The following is a 15,814-nucleotide window of genomic DNA, read 5'->3' on the forward strand; positions in this document are numbered from 1 at the left end:
AGGAAAGTGGTCAGAAGCATCGGAGAATGGAGATCAAGTTATGTTATAGAACCTAATGGAAGAGAGAGTGTTAACAAACCTGCTCTTTCCTACACTCACTCTTTTCTGTCTGAGTGACTTGGTAAATATGATACTGAGATAGAGCAACATGCCACAAAATAACAAAACCCTTCAAGTCTTTCATGTTGAAATTTATGATCCACATATAACATCAGTTGAAAATGTGGGCAAAACAAACCAAAGTGCTGATTACAACAATCTCCCTTCTACCCTCAGTAATGCCTCCCCTCAAATAATTACTTCACCCCCACAAGTCTCCCCTTAAAAAGCTAAGAATCAGATTGAGAATAAGCATCTGATGATTTCGGGTTTTATTCTTCAGTTTTTTTAAATTTATTTTTGTATTGCACCTCGTGATTTTTAAGCAACAAGTTTGAATGAAAGCCACAATAAATATCTATTATTCATTTCTTTTTTCCTCTTGTGACGTGGTTAAGATTCTTATCAAATTATATATAGACTCTTGGTCAATTGAAAAATTAAATCTGAAGGCTGGCCAAGTACTTTTCCCAAGACCACTGCTCTGGATTGCTTGTTCCCACGGTGCCCGAGTCCCCGAGCCACGGCGGGGCCGAGCTGCCCACTCACCTGCATGAGTTCATGGCTTTCTAGAAGATCATGCTCTAGCATCTCCTGGGTGAGGCGCCCCATGGTGCTGTAGAATTCATCTGCCGTTTCACAGTTTTCTATCTGCCTAGAAGCAGAAGGACAGGACAAGGAATTTTGTCGGACACCCATGCTGCCTATCAGGCATGTGCTCCAGGTCCCACAGGATATGTGACCTCTGGCCATCAAATCAATCACATCAGCAATCAACAAAACTCAAAACACTGGGACACACTCCCTATAGAGCCTGCCATACACAGAGAAAAGATAAAAAATACCCACGGCAACTCGGAGGTACTTATTACGGGATGAGTTCCCATCTTTCCTACACGGCTCCCCAGCCTCCCAGCCCTACCGGTGGCACTTTTACTGCTTCCATGTGACACATTTTACACATCAGAATACCCACCACTGATGAGAAATCATAACCATGAAATTAGATCTGAAGAACAATTGTCCCCAGGAGGAAATCTGTTGCTGTTAATCTACAAACCGTGGTATCACTGATAGACTGAAAACCAAACCACAGTAGAAATAAAAGATGAGACATACTAGAACTTTATCTGTATATGTCATCAGTCCACAGGATGCTTTCACAGGCAGAATTTTTTCAGTTCTTCTCAGGGCACTGCTGCTAGCTGGAGATCGCACCCTGCTTCTTACATTTGTTTCTACATATAAAGAAGCTGTTACCTGGCAACCTGTGAGGCAGGGTACATGTTAATCCTTCTTCTCGAGGGAAAAAAAAGGAGTGGTCCGAAACAAAGAGCACGGTGCCTCTGTTTTATCTACCATGACATCCTCTGTGTAGGAGGATGACTCTATTGGCCACCAACCACAAGATACAGGATGATGTACACTGATGATGGGGGATTTTCATACAGCCATCCCCCAAAAAATAAGATGCTGGGAAAACTTCAGGCTCTGGAGTGCTGTTCAAATCTCACTGCCACAATCAGGTAAATAAATAAATGGGATGAACTGTTGAGGTGTTATTACAAAAATACAAAGCAGCATGTGGGCATCAATAAAAAAAAGTGGTTACGTTTACCCTGGGGGATGAGGAAGAGAAATAATGCTGAAGATGAATTTTGAAAAATATTCTCCAGGTTGACAGAAGAAAAAGCATGTTTTTGGCATGGAGGCAGGAGACAGCTGCAGGCCCTACCCAAGAATCTGCAAGTGGCTCCCCAGGGCCAGAATGCAGCCAGGGAGCTGCAGCAGGAGAGCTGCAAACAAAAAACACCGAAGGCTTCACCTGCCAGCTGAGCCCCTTCAGGCAACGATCACTGGAAGGCTCTGAACAGGGAGTGTGGGAACAGACATGCCCTTGGCAAGGTCAGCCTGGAGGTGGCATGGCAAGTGTGGGTGTGATGGGGAAACCAGGGAAGACACACCAGGACAGGCCAGGCATGAGGGAATGAGCCAGAGCAGCAGGGTCAGAGGAGAAAGGACACGGGAAAGAGATGCCAGGGAAGGTGAGCTGATGCTCTACAGCTTGCATATTCTAAAAGTACCCTTGGTGTGAGTGAGAGGGAGGCATTCAAGTTGCAGAAGCAAGGGGAGAGGTCCCATGGATAACCATACACGAGGCACATACGTTACTCAGGCGCACATAGCTGGAGACTACCTATCTGCTGTTTAGGATTTTTCCAACGGACAGTTTGTGGGGAACAGCACAGGCACTGGAGTCAGAAAGATCCAGGTTTAAGTCCCACGGACTTCACAGGGCTACGGGCAGGATGAATGAGATCATGTGTTTACATGGTCTAACATAACGATGGCACTATAGGCACTTGATGAATGCTGGTTGCCTTTCCTTCTGCTTAACAAGTCGCACACTCAAAACATGTAGAATTATAATGAACAAGGGCTCTGAAACATTTAAAATTCTACCAGTCTGATTCATATGTCCTCTGAACTGCATAAATAGGAGCCATATATTATCAGTATATTCACATTGTTAAAAATCACAGACTCCAGAGCCAAGGGAGCTGGGTTCAAAAACCAGCCCTTCCACTTCTAACTGGGTGACCTTGGGCAATTAACTTCTCTGTGCCTCAGTTCCCACATCTGTAAGATGGGGATAATAACAGGACCTAACTCATAGGATGATGGTGAGTACCAAAGGAGTTAGCTTTACATGTAGAGTGCTCAGAGCAATGCCTGTCCATTGCAAGCACTCAATGAATATTGGATTTAAAAGTGTAGCCATTACCTTTTCAACAATGTGACATCCCTGGAGTGACAATATGACTAAATTCTAATCCTACACATAATGAATAGATGGCCTGGGGCCTGAGGGGTCCTGGGTTCCATTCCGGTCAAGGGCATGTACCACAGTTGCAGGCTCGTCACATGCAGGAGACAACCAATAGGTGTGTTTCTCTCACATTGATGTTTCTCTCTCTCTTTCCCTCTCTTCTACTCTTTCTAAAAATCAATGGAAAAATATCCTCAGATGATGATTTAAAAAAACATACCAAACTTCTGACAGAAAAAAAAAACTACCTCTGTATCTTAAGTTAACTCTAACTATTTCATTCTAATATGGGGATTGGCAAAAATAGGTTTACTGTTGTTCATATGGAAAATAATACAATAATTAATTAATAATAATACAAAAATAAACTGTTTCATGTATTCACAACTGTAAACCTACTTTTGCCCACCCCTGTATTTCTTCCATTACCAAAAAGGCAGAATTTTAATATAATAGTCATAATATAATCAAAAGGGGTGAAAACACCCTAGTTTTTTCAGCCCAGATGCTAGTAAAGAATGTTAGTAAAAATCTCTTTAGTGATATGTTTGGTAGTAATAGATTCCCACACACAGTGTTAATTCCTGATGAAAGGAAAGAAGTTCCCTATGTTCTACTGACTATGTACCAAGCACCTTGCTAGACACCTTATATTTATTATCTCATTTAATTTCATCACAGCCCTAAAAGGCTGGACACAATAAGTAATAAAGATTCAACATAATCTAAATTGTGGTATTAACCAACAAATCCACCTACTTCTTTCCAGACCTCATAGTTCCTCATGCACCTAAGTCTCCCTCTTCAAAACGAGTGTCCGGAGAGATGCTGACAAAGAGCAAACCAGCTGGACAAACACACTAGGAGGAGGAGGAGAATTCCAGGCCTGAACAAGCCTGCCCCCTTCCTAAAGTAGATGCCATCTGTCCCCAACAACCAAGAATGTGTCAGCAGGGGAGGGTGAGTGGGAAGCCATCAACCAAAGAATTTGTATGCATTTATGCATAATCCAGGGACACAGGCAATGGGGTGGTGATGGCCTGGGGTGGAGAAGGACGGGAGTGGGCGGGAAGAGGTTAATGGGGAAAAAGGAGGACCTATGTAATACTTTCAACAATAAAGATTAAAAGGGAAAAAAAAAGAAAAAGAATGTGTCAGCTGAGATCCCAGAAGGCTAAAGCCACTGCACAAAGTTCACAACTTCCTCTTTTCCTCACAATTAATTATTGACGCTTTACATGTTAGAGCACAAAAGCTGCTCAAAGCCCCCAACACCACAGAACAGAAGAGAAGGGGGAAGTCACTTACTCTCCCAACTTTGCCCAGATAGCCAGCGACACCCTTAGGATGATTTCCGAACCTTCAAAAAAGACAGAATCCCAAATCTTTAAAACGGTGTGGTTAGGGAGGCACGTGGCGAAGAGAGTCAGAAACCACTGCATGGTGAAGACATTCGTGAGCGGGGGCTCGTATCCACCTGAAATAAAACAAACACTCCATTTCTTCAGAATTGACAGTTTGCAAAATATAAAGGCACCCTCTCCCAGTCTCCCAAGTCCACCCAACTATGTTACTTTTCCTGACTGATTTGTTTATGGGGCTAAATTATGGTTCTTTCCTCTTTTTTCCTTCCTTTTTCTAGAAGGACACATAGATTTAATAAAAATCTCAATAATATGAACTTCACAAATTCTTTAAGGTACTTCAGAAATCTTAACCTAACACTTAATTTGGTTCTGCCTATTATGGGATGCTGAAAATTAAGGAGAATGTCTTCCTCACCAAAAATGAGATTTAAAAAAAGGATTTTAGTCCCTCGAAAGCAAACGCCGACTTCCAAAATATCCTAAAGCCCACTTTTATTCAAATGCTGCTCAGAAAAGTAAAATTGCTCATTAGGAATTGCTTGTCTACTTCTTAAAGTATTCATAGTTCTCAGACCACAATGGAATTAAACTACAAATTAATTAGAGAAAGTTAGAGAAAGATAGCTGGAAACCTCCCCCCTGCCCCAAATATCTAGAGATTAAATAACATGAAATTTTAAAATATGTTGAACTACACAGTTTTAAATATCTGAGATCCGGCCCACTTTGAAGTTTCTAAATTCACTAAAAAACACAGAGCTCCCTCTCATTTCCTGTGATGGCATAAGTATGCATTTTAATGAAGTAAAATTTAGATATGTGGACTGCTTCTCCCTCCTAATTACAGTCAGAATATGCATTTACCCAAGTATAAGCAAAAAGAGATCTGCTCTCCTGCCCTCATTTTCTTCCTTCTTACCTAGGAACAAAGGGAGCATCTCTTCCCAGAGACTAGAATCTGAGGTCACCCCTTGCAGGCCAATGCAGAGCACTAGGGGGAAAACATGGACCCCAGTACAGCGTGTCTGACTATGGGACAGGTTAAGGCTGTTCGACCCGGGAGTCTTATGAAATCCACACAGGTGCATAATTATACTGCACAGCCAAATTAAATGTGAAGATTATTCAAATGATTTAGAAGGAAATGCTTAGAGACACACAGGAGTCACTAAAATTTCCAGTGTATTTTAATTGAGGACAGATTAGGTCTTCAAAATCATTTAGGTTTAAATGTGTGGCCAGTAACTGGCAACCATTTACAGGAAACACAATACACTTCTGACTCTTCTTTCTGGTCTCCTGAGCACAGCCAGGGAGTGCAAGCAGGGGCCTAACTACAGCGCTAGCTTAGGTCATCCGGAAAGCTGGCTGATGCCTGCTGGACGGTGGTGACTCTCAGAGCTGTAACAGAGCGGTCTCCATCGCCACCTTACTCAGCCCAGTGCCTTCCTTCAGGGTTCAAGTTCTACCTGCAGCTCCTTCTCCAGCAAGAACTGGCCCATTCATCTCAAGTGAATCTGCATACCCTTAGCATGAATCAATAAAAGTAACATTAAACATTTCAACTCAAATTCTCTCCTACAACTTTATGAAAATACGTAGTCCACTCTTCCATAACCTCAGTGCTTCAGGAAAAAATCACAGCGTGTGCTAAATGGTACCTGCAGCTCATCTTTAAAGATGCCTATAGATTTGGTGCCAGCTTAGAGAAGTTGAACTAGGTGGCGAGACATGTACCCCATTCTTCATCTAAAAGACAAGAATGTCTGGTACTGGTGACAGATGAGGTTCCTGACCAACTTCCTAACTATGACCATTCAAAGGTTCAGTATGTGGCCCTCTGTTGGTTTTTTGTTTGTTTTGTTTTGTTCCTGTTCTCTAAAAATCTATTTCATTGTATCAAACTCTCACCAACAGAAATACCTGAAAAGATGTATTTCCATTCAAGGTGTAGGCTCCTATGTATGGTGGAGTCAGAAAAGTAAAAAATTTCGAAGGTACAATAGCATTGAATCATCACTACCTCCACTCTCCTTGTTTGCAGTTCTCTGAAGAGTGTCCAGGTGCTCAGATAATTCAGGGAGCTTCAGTCTCAGGAGGTCTCTGAAGACAGCCATATCCACAGACAATGCCCGGAGATTATTGACAAAATAGCTCTCGGGAAGCACCTTGTCAATAAGGTAAATCATAATCTGAAGAAAAAAGATAAAAAAACATATTCGAATGGATCAAATGCAGTTAGCCAAAGCACACTGTCGTTTAAATGTGTCAGTACCAAATGTTCTGGATCTTCGAGGCTCAACTATACCCTGGGTGAAGAGCATGTGCCATAATTATCTGGATAATTCATCATTATCTAAGCCATTCATCATTATCTAAGTAAGTTCTCAAGGCAGCTCAGACCCGCAGACTGCTACGGTCTACAGTTTCTACATGGGCTGCTAGACCTGAGGCTACCCATGGGTGGCTGTGATCAGACAACCCTCAGCCTCGCTCTGAGAAGTACAAGGTGGAGCACGTGCTTCCGCAGCAGCCAGCAGGAATCCCAACACTGGCTCCTTGAAGTCAGCAGCTTTCCAACCTTCCAACAAAAACCAAGACTGGCCCATCACAAAACACCCCCCTGAAGCCCATCTCAGGATTCACCTACCATCAACCTGGGTTATCAGAATAACTGATTTGGGTTCTTTGTCCACATTTGTTCAAGGTTTTGTTTGAACAAATGAGACTTTTAAAATCTGGATTCCTTCCATAAGGGTGTCTCATACATAAGTTCCTCAAATTACTACTTTCATTCTGATTTTTTTTATTTGCGTTACCTTTTCTAAGAAGTCAAGAACCACTAGAACGGCCCAGCAAAACACACATGTTCTAATCTCTGATCCCTTCCCTGTCAGCACACATGCTCTTCATATGCCCTCCCTGCTAGAAGACCTGCTCATTCCCCAGAGCACAAGAAAACCAAAATTGAGAACAAAAATCATGGCTGGCCCTATATGTTGGTGGAAAGTAGCTATCTCACATTTTGATTTTCATCATTTTGCAAAACCTAATTTCCCCCCAAAATTATCTCCCAGACCTGCCAGTGGCCCATTTTCCCCTCATCCCTGGCTTATAATTTCTACTTTTAAGGTCATAGTTTTAACTAAGTCAATAAGGGTAGAGACATATTCTCAAGAATACCTGCCCCTCCCCCCAGATCTTTATTCCAGGATTGGGAAGGCCCAGGGAGCTGCTATAGCCGTCCTATACGTATAGGGACAGAATTTACCAGGTAAATGTACCATCACTCTGAAAATAGGAACTTAGCAATAAAAAGAGTATATTCAATCCGTGTGGAGGGAGGTGGTCCCAGCGTGCCCAGGCCAGGTGAGGGAGGAGTGAGTTTCCTGCAGAGTACAGTGCCCCGTCAGACTTCGCACACCATGGTAAGGGAGGGGGCGTACAGGGTCACTTTTCATCTAGGATAAGTTATATAAGACTGAGAAAAATATTTAAGTTTTTATGAAGAAATTATGAGCCTCAAGATTACACAAAACAAGAAAACAACAAAAAAATTACCAATTCTCATAATAATTCTGTGACACAATGAAATTCTCTATCCCATAGCATCTCAAAGTCTGATGTCTTATGTCAGCATTGTCACTCCACCCACTACTGTATTTCAAGGACCAAACATTGCATCAAGAAGAAGAAGAAGGGGGAGGGGGAGAGGGAGAGATGGAAGGGAGGAAGGAAGGAAGGAAGGAAGGAAAGAAGGAAGGAAGGAAGGAAGGAAGGGAGGAAGCAGAGATAGTCTCTTCAACAAATGGTGCTGGGACAACAGGACATCCAAATGCAAAACAAACTGAATCTAGACACAAACCTTACACCCTTCACAAAAACTGTCTCAAAAGAGATCATAGACCTAAATGTAAAATGCAATCCTATAAAATCCCTAGAAGATAGCATAGCCTAGATGACCTTGGGTATGGGAATGACTTTTTAGATATAACACAACACCAAAGGCATAATCTATGCAGAAATACTAATAAGCTAGACTACATTAAAATTTAAAACTTCTGCTCTGTGAAAGTGAATTAGAAGACAAGCCACAGTCTGGGAGAAAATACTTTCAAGAGATCCATCTGATAAAGGACTGTGGTCCAAAATACACAACGAACTCAATAATAAGAAAACAAGCTTTAAAAACAAACCAAAAAAAAAACTGGATTAAAAAATGGCCCCAAAACCTTAACAGACACCTCACTAGGTGCAAAAGAGCAAGGAAAATGGTTTGCCTCCATTTAATAAATTATATATATTTCCCTACTAATTGCAACTCGCAGAGGCCAAAATAGCTGTTGGAAAAACACCAACACCCAATATTTTCCTTTGCATCAGAAGTATTTCTTCATAAACCCAACCTTCCTCTGCACATTAAATGCCTAACCAGATTCCTAAATGATGATAATGTCATTTCATCCCACAAAGTTAATTTTCTTAAATATTCAGTTTCTGAGCTTTATTTAATCCATCTTTTTATGTGACTTTTTACTTTCTCAAGTACCATCACTGAGTCCTTTCATAATTTGATTGGCATTATAACCCTTCCCCAAACCTTCCCACCCCACCCCCAACCTGAATTGTTTATTTCAGCTTTTTAATAGAGCAGTTCCCATTTTATAGTCATACAAGCAAAAGCTGGGGGAAAAAATAACTAAAGCTGATGGACTATTTAAACAAAATTGCTTCTTAAAAAAAATGTTTTAAAGTCATGTATTCGATTTGTCACTGCCTCCCCCGTCCACCCCTGCCTATTTGATGAACAAGTAGCTTCAAAGCTGTTTCCTTAAATACATGAATGGAAAAAGTGAGAGGGTGAACACAGAATGAGATCGTGTCAGGCTGGCTTTATCATTAATTCCATGATGTGTATAAAACCAGGAGGAAATCTGCTTATCTTTCCATATCAGAATTAGTCCCTGGTTGAGAATATCACAGCGGTGTTTGCCACAGTCAAACAAAGAATGGGAGTGGGGGGAGGTGCTCTTGAATACAAAGGCGAAGTAACCATCACAAAGCATTGCAATCAACAGCAGTCTGAGGATTCAAATAAGAAGCAACCCCATATAGCCCCAAGCAAGTAAGGCAGTGGTCATCTTCCAAGTGTAAAATGCTTCCTTCCTCCTGAAGACTTATTTCTGGTGATTCACTGAATCACATTCAGACCTACATGCTTAAACTGCTAGTGTCCCATCTCAAAGTGTCTTCAGAATTTATTTATTTTTTTTTTACTAATAAAGGCCCTGGGCATCAAAGATTAAAAGATAATTCACTTCTATAACCTTTCTCCAAGCAATCTGCTTCCATCATAAACATTCACTCTCAGCCTACCTCCTCCATACCTCATCCCAGATATGCAAGAATAAAGCAATCTAATAAGATCCAACCAGAATTTAGGATAACTGGTGGAGTAGGCGGTTTCTACCATGACCCTAGGGATTCCCCATCTCCTGAGAGTCACACTCTTCTATAAGCCCTTTCCCTGGAGTATGGGCTGGACCTAGTGCCTGGCTCCTAATGAACAGAATGTGGGGAAAATGATGAAATGTGACTTCTGATATATTGGCTTCAAATCTGTAACCTAATCTCTTCTGTGTTGCTCACTCTCTTTCACTCTCTTGCTCACTGAGGGATACCAACCAGAATGTTGCACAATGGTGAGCCCCACAAAGCGGAACTAAAAAAGGGCTCTGACCAATAGCTAGCAAGGAACTGAGGCCCTCAGTCCAAGACCTGTGAGGAATTACAGCTTTCCAACAACGACCTAAATGAACTTGGAAGTGCATGCTCCTGCCTAGTCAGGCCTTCAGATGAGACCACACCCCAGCCAACAGTTTGAATGCCACAATCATGTGACTCTGAGCCAGTTAAGCCACGCCCAGATTCCTAACTCAAAGAAACAGTGAGGTAATACCAAGTTTGCTGTTTTAAGCAGCTCCTTTGTTATGCAACAATAAGTATTAATATAATTAATAACTAACTTGCTTTAAAAATAGATGTCTCCTAAGTGAATCTGAACACCTAATCATCCTCTTCACATCTGGTAGCTACATGAGTCTGTCACTTGACCTGGCTTTAACCTGGGGGAAACGGTATCATGGGTAATTACGAAGGCATGACAAACACCTCGGAAGGAAGTGGGCATCAGGGAAGAGAAATTATAGTTCCAGTATTTAACTCTCTGAAGAATTTCAGTTGACTTCTTCAGAGCCTGATACTCACTTTCAGAGCATCCCCTTCATTGCCTTCCACCACTTCCAGAATTAGTGCAGCCAGGATGTTAAAGCCTTGGCAGTACCCCACATTCTTGTTCCAGCGGGCATAGGCCAACAGGACCCGCTTCAACACAACCCTGTCTTGCTCAGCCTCCTGGCCACAGTAAGAACTGCAGCCCGTGCGGTGAAGATCCTAAAATAAGAGGAAAACAGTAATTTTTTAAAGTGACTTACTATACTCTCTCTCAAAACCAAAAAATAAAAACAAAAACGGTAGTTATTTCTTTGCCTCAGCATTAAGTAGATTATCAACATGAACTGTAGTTTTTTAAAACTGTATATGCAACATGGGTCAAAAGAAATTCCTTTTCTTTTTTTCCTAATGTTTTCTAATATGCTTAGACATTTTCAACAGGAATTGCAGTCAGGCAAATTTTCTACTTAAAGTGTTTCCAGAATTAACACAAAGAGGGACTTAGAATTAACAAAATTTCATATAAGTTGACAGTTTATTTAATAATATATCTCAGATAAAACAAGTCATTTCAACATATGTATGATACATGCCAACATTACTTCTTACAGAAAAGGACATAAGGTTTATTTAGCTATCAAAACTCCAAATGGTATTAAGGAGCAAAACCAAAATAGCAAAAAATGCGACCTGTATTGTAGAGGGACAGAAAAATCATTCTGTCTAAAACAGAAAAATTTTCTGTCCACATTGTTTTATAAATTTGTGTAAAACAGACAAAAATTTAACATTTGATCAGGGCAATATCCATAATTTTATTACCAGGCAGAGACTATAATTTTCAGGAGCTGAAGTCATTTTAGTGACATAGTATTCACTTCAAAAATAAAATAAAAGATCTTCTTAATAACGTGATCATTATAAAATGTGCATTGCCTTAATTTGCAATTTAAACAGAAAGAAAATATTTAAAATATACAATACTTCATCTGTGAGAAACACATTCTAAAATTCCAAATAAACAACTGAAATGTCAAAATGTAAAAGCTTTTCAAGCATACCATATAAAATTCTATAATATATTTTTAGGATTTGTCTGAAACAGACCAAATTAGATCAGAAAGTAGCTCCTTTTAGTTAATACTTCCTCAGGAAAAAAAAAAAATTTTCAAATCTGCCAAAACATTAGCCATCTTGTGGTGACCAAAATTTAGATGAAACAAGTTTCCTTTTAAAACCTCAGCTTAGTGTCACACTGTGATGTATTCATATAAAGTTAAAATCCACGTGCTACAGGCTTATGTAAGAGAATAATAATGAGATCAAATCGAATCAGCAGCGTTGGCTTTTGGCACCAGGTTCTAACCAACTGTAATGATCCAGGTAGGCAAACCGCCGCTGCCTCCAGGGCTGGCCTGGACCCTTGACCAGCTAGTATAATTAGACTGACCCACCAGTCAATCTAATTATATTCATGAATTGTCAGTTAAGAAATTATCAAAGACCCTAATAAGAACCCAATTATTATAACAGGACTATCCTTAACTTTAAATTTCTCAGTTACTTTTATGTGAAAATCCAGTTAACAGCACTGACCAATGCTAAAAAAAAAAAAAAATGAATTCATCTGTTATGTGAACAAATAAGCTGAATATGAATGGAAACATTTTATTCTTACTGGCAACACACAAACTTTTGAAGACAATGTATATAGTCAAAGTTCTTCATTAAAAAGCTATTAACTAAAGAAGAAACAGAAAATATACAGACTTTCAGACCATAAGGCTTGATGCTCTATCCAGGAAAAGTCTGGCTCTTGGAATCTTCCTTCTAAGTTAGGACAACAGGCCACGCTCAGGGGCATTACCTTGACTATCTGAATTCCCATTGAGTCATCATCCGGATTACTCCTTTCATTGAAAGTGAAGCGCAAGGTTTTGTCCCAGTCAATGGCTATGCTGTGCAAATAGTGATCTGCCAAGGTCAACCAAACCTAAAATATGAATGAAGAAGGATGCTAAAGTCAAATACATAATTTCACCTTTACGAGGACTAGTGATTGCATCCAACAAGAAGATGGGAACTGTTCCTAGCCCAGAAACAGCCCACGTGCAGAAATCCAAAAGAGCCTCCCTGAGATGTGTATTGTACTGAATTGCATCAATTAGGACCTTTCATGTGTTTGAAATTTCAATTAATATTTGTTGAGTTCCACTATGTACCAAGCAATGGTCCTAACATTAGGAATACTGTTAAAATAAATTTTTTTCAAGTTTTACTTCAGTTCATTGAATTAACTATATTGTTACAAGCTTGTTATACTTGGCTCTGAATTGCTGTCTATGCTTGAGCAATAGCCACCTGATCATTCATGGAGAATGGGCCTTTTCTCACCATGACATGGTCTCTGCTTTTAAATCATCTATCTATCTCTTCTCTTTCTCTTTCTCTCTCTCTCTTTCTCTCTCTTTCTCTCTCTTTCTCTCTCTACACACACACACACACACACACTCACACACACACATACCACAGATGAGCTCCCATAATGAATAACTTTTAACTGTTTTTAGAGTCAATGGATATTTTTAAACATTATCCTGAAAAGCTGTTTCTGAAAGACGTATTTCTTTTTTTTTAATATATTTTATTGATTTTTTTACAGAGAGGAAGGGAGAGGGACAGAGAGTCAGAAACATCGACGAGAAAGAAACATCAATCAGCTGCCTCCTGCACACTCCCCACTGGGTATGTGCCCGCAACCAAGGTACATGCCCCTGACCGGAATCGAACCTGGGACCCTTCAGTCCGCAGGCCGACGCTTTATCCACTGAGCCAAACCGGCTAGGGCTAAAAGATGTATTTCTTAAGGTCATTTTTAATGTATATTTTGAGGAACCCCTTATATTCAAATTCTAGCAGAATTAGACTAGGTCTATAAACTGATATAGTAAGAGAACATTTCAAGTTTTGGTATCTGAACATAGTTAGCAAGAATATCACTGCTTAATATCTCCACTCAGACTTGTCTCCTAAGCATCAGAATCATATGTCCAAATGCCCACTTGACACCTTTAACATAGATATCTAATAGGCATCTTAACCTTAATAGATACAAAGCCGATCATCTAACCCATCACCACCTCAGCTACACATGCACACATATGAACACACACATCTGCTCCTCCCATCTGAGTAAACAGTAACTCTCCCCTTCCAGTAGCTCGGGTCAAAATCGTGAATTCATCGTTGACAGCCTATTACCTCATATTCAATCTAATAGGAATTCATGTCAACTCAGCCTTGAAAATATATCTAGAATCAGACCCCTTCTCCATCTCTTGCCCAAATTATGATAAGCCTCTACTAGTCTCCCACTTCTGTCCTTGTCTCTCATATTCTCCAGTTAGTAGCCAAAGTGGTCCATTTAAAATATAAGTTGTATCATGTAATTCCCCTGCTCAAAACTACCCAATGCTTCCCATCTCACACCGAGCAAAGTCCTACTCTGGCCTATAAGGTCTTACGTGACCTGCCATCCTCCTAACCCCATCACACTACCTCTATGAGCCTCTCTCCTATTGCTTTCCCCATTTTCACCGTACTTCAGCCACCCCGTCCTCTTGTTTTTGCTTGTATATTCCTGAAATGCTCCCACCTGAGTGTTTTCTGGCATACTCTTTCCCCAGGGTAGCTGCATGGCCCACTGCTCATCTCCTGCAAGGCCCCATTTAAATGACACTTTGCTGTTTAAAATTCCACCTCCTTACCACCATTTCCCACAGTTTCACTTATTTTTCTGCTTTATTCTTATCCATGGCACTTATCACCATCTGATATACTTTATATTTTATTCACTGTAAGCTCCATAAGTACAAACATTTTGGTCTGGTTTTTCTTTCCACTGCTCTATCCCCAGTACCTAGGACAGTACCTGGTGCAGAACAGATAATCAATAAATATTGAATGAATGAATAATGAGAGGGGGCATGTTTCAAATTACTAAATTTAGAATGTCATTTTTTACATTCCGGAGATTTAAAGAGGGACAGAGTGATGGCCCTTTTGTATTTCAGCCCTACAAATCCTCCTTACCTTTCTCCTCCATTCTTTTGGTATTCCTGTTGATAGTCTGGCAACTGCCTTGAGAGCATCATACCACTAGGAACAAAGAAGAAATATTGACAAAATGTTACTACTGACCTGGGTAAGCACTTTTCAATCTTTTTTTTCATCTTGACCTCTGTAGAGCATAAACTTTGCACAGTACACTGGGGTAACAGACAGCTTCTTTCAGCCAGATATGACTGGTGTGAGGACTATGACTGCCCCAAGCCCCACCTTGGCACCCTTAACACACCTGTGATCCATTTGCAATCCACGAAAAATAATTGAGAAGCAGTGGTTCAGAAACCAAAACATGTATTATGGATTCAGAATAACAGATGTTTGGTTTTGTAAATTTTTTTCACACTTGCACCATTCACAGAAAGTACAAAAATTTTCATGGTAAGTATAAACCCAAGCGTCATCTGTATTTTTAAAAATGATTTGTCTTCGTATGCTTGTCAAAGTTTTCCCATTTTGAGAATGTAGATACCCTGTAGATACCCCAAAAGAAGAGTATTATCAAAACCAAACATAAAGGTACCTGCTGGAATCCATTTTGACCTAAAGACGGCTCAAGAGTGAACTTCAACTTTGTGTCAACTCCTAAAAGAAAAACACATAACTGTTATTTTGGGAGAAAATAGGTTACATCAAAAATAGAAGTAAAAATTAACTGAACCATCATGAAGTTTTTTAAACTTTTACTAATTTTTAGTCAATTTTGTTAAAGAAAAAGAATATTGGTTGTTACTATAGAAAAAAATAACCTATGGCAATAGAATGGAGCTTTCCTCTTAAGATGGTGGTTTCCACAGCTGTCTGGAGTAGTGCCAAACCAAAAAACAAATACATTTTTTTTTAAAAATCACAGGCTTGGAGTTAGACCTCCATTCAACTTTGGTTTCTAGAGTCAAATAAATAATTTAACCTGCCTCAGTCTCATTTCTTTTTTCCTTTTTTTAATCCTCACCCAAGGATATTTTTCCATTGATTTTTAGAGAGTGGAAGAGAGAGGGAAAGACAGAGAGAAACATCGATGTGAGAGAAACACATCAATTGGTTGCTTCCTGCACACGCTCCAATCAGGGCCCAGGCTGGGGAGGAGCCTGCAACCAAGATATGTGCCCTTGACCAGAATCGAACCTGGGACCCTTTGGTCCACAGGCCAATGCTCTAT

General features: G+C 40.2%; 1 protein-coding gene across 3 annotated transcripts in view; it reads right to left on the bottom strand.

Moving 5' to 3' along the window:
• Nucleotides 1-15,814, bottom strand: part of TBC1D30 (TBC1 domain family member 30) — an 86,059-nt gene that overhangs the window by 23,483 nt on the left and 46,762 nt on the right. For all 3 annotated transcript variants that reach the window (XM_070409797.1, XM_070409799.1, XM_070409798.1), the window contains 7 exons: nucleotides 15,179-15,240; nucleotides 14,623-14,688; nucleotides 12,398-12,523; nucleotides 10,564-10,749; nucleotides 6,320-6,488; nucleotides 4,238-4,406; nucleotides 649-754 (listed from right to left, as the gene is read on the bottom strand). In XM_070409797.1, the coding sequence (XP_070265898.1) occupies nucleotides 649-754; nucleotides 4,238-4,406; nucleotides 6,320-6,488; nucleotides 10,564-10,749; nucleotides 12,398-12,523; nucleotides 14,623-14,688; nucleotides 15,179-15,240 (884 nt within the window). The remainder of the gene's footprint in view (nucleotides 1-648; nucleotides 755-4,237; nucleotides 4,407-6,319; nucleotides 6,489-10,563; nucleotides 10,750-12,397; nucleotides 12,524-14,622; nucleotides 14,689-15,178; nucleotides 15,241-15,814) is intronic.

The sequence above is a fragment of the Myotis yumanensis genome, unplaced genomic scaffold (assembly GCF_028538775.1).
Source record: "Myotis yumanensis isolate MYYU_CA2020_CCGP unplaced genomic scaffold, mMyoYum1.0.hap1 SCAF_3, whole genome shotgun sequence".
NCBI classification, from domain to species: domain Eukaryota; kingdom Metazoa; phylum Chordata; class Mammalia; order Chiroptera; family Vespertilionidae; genus Myotis; species Myotis yumanensis.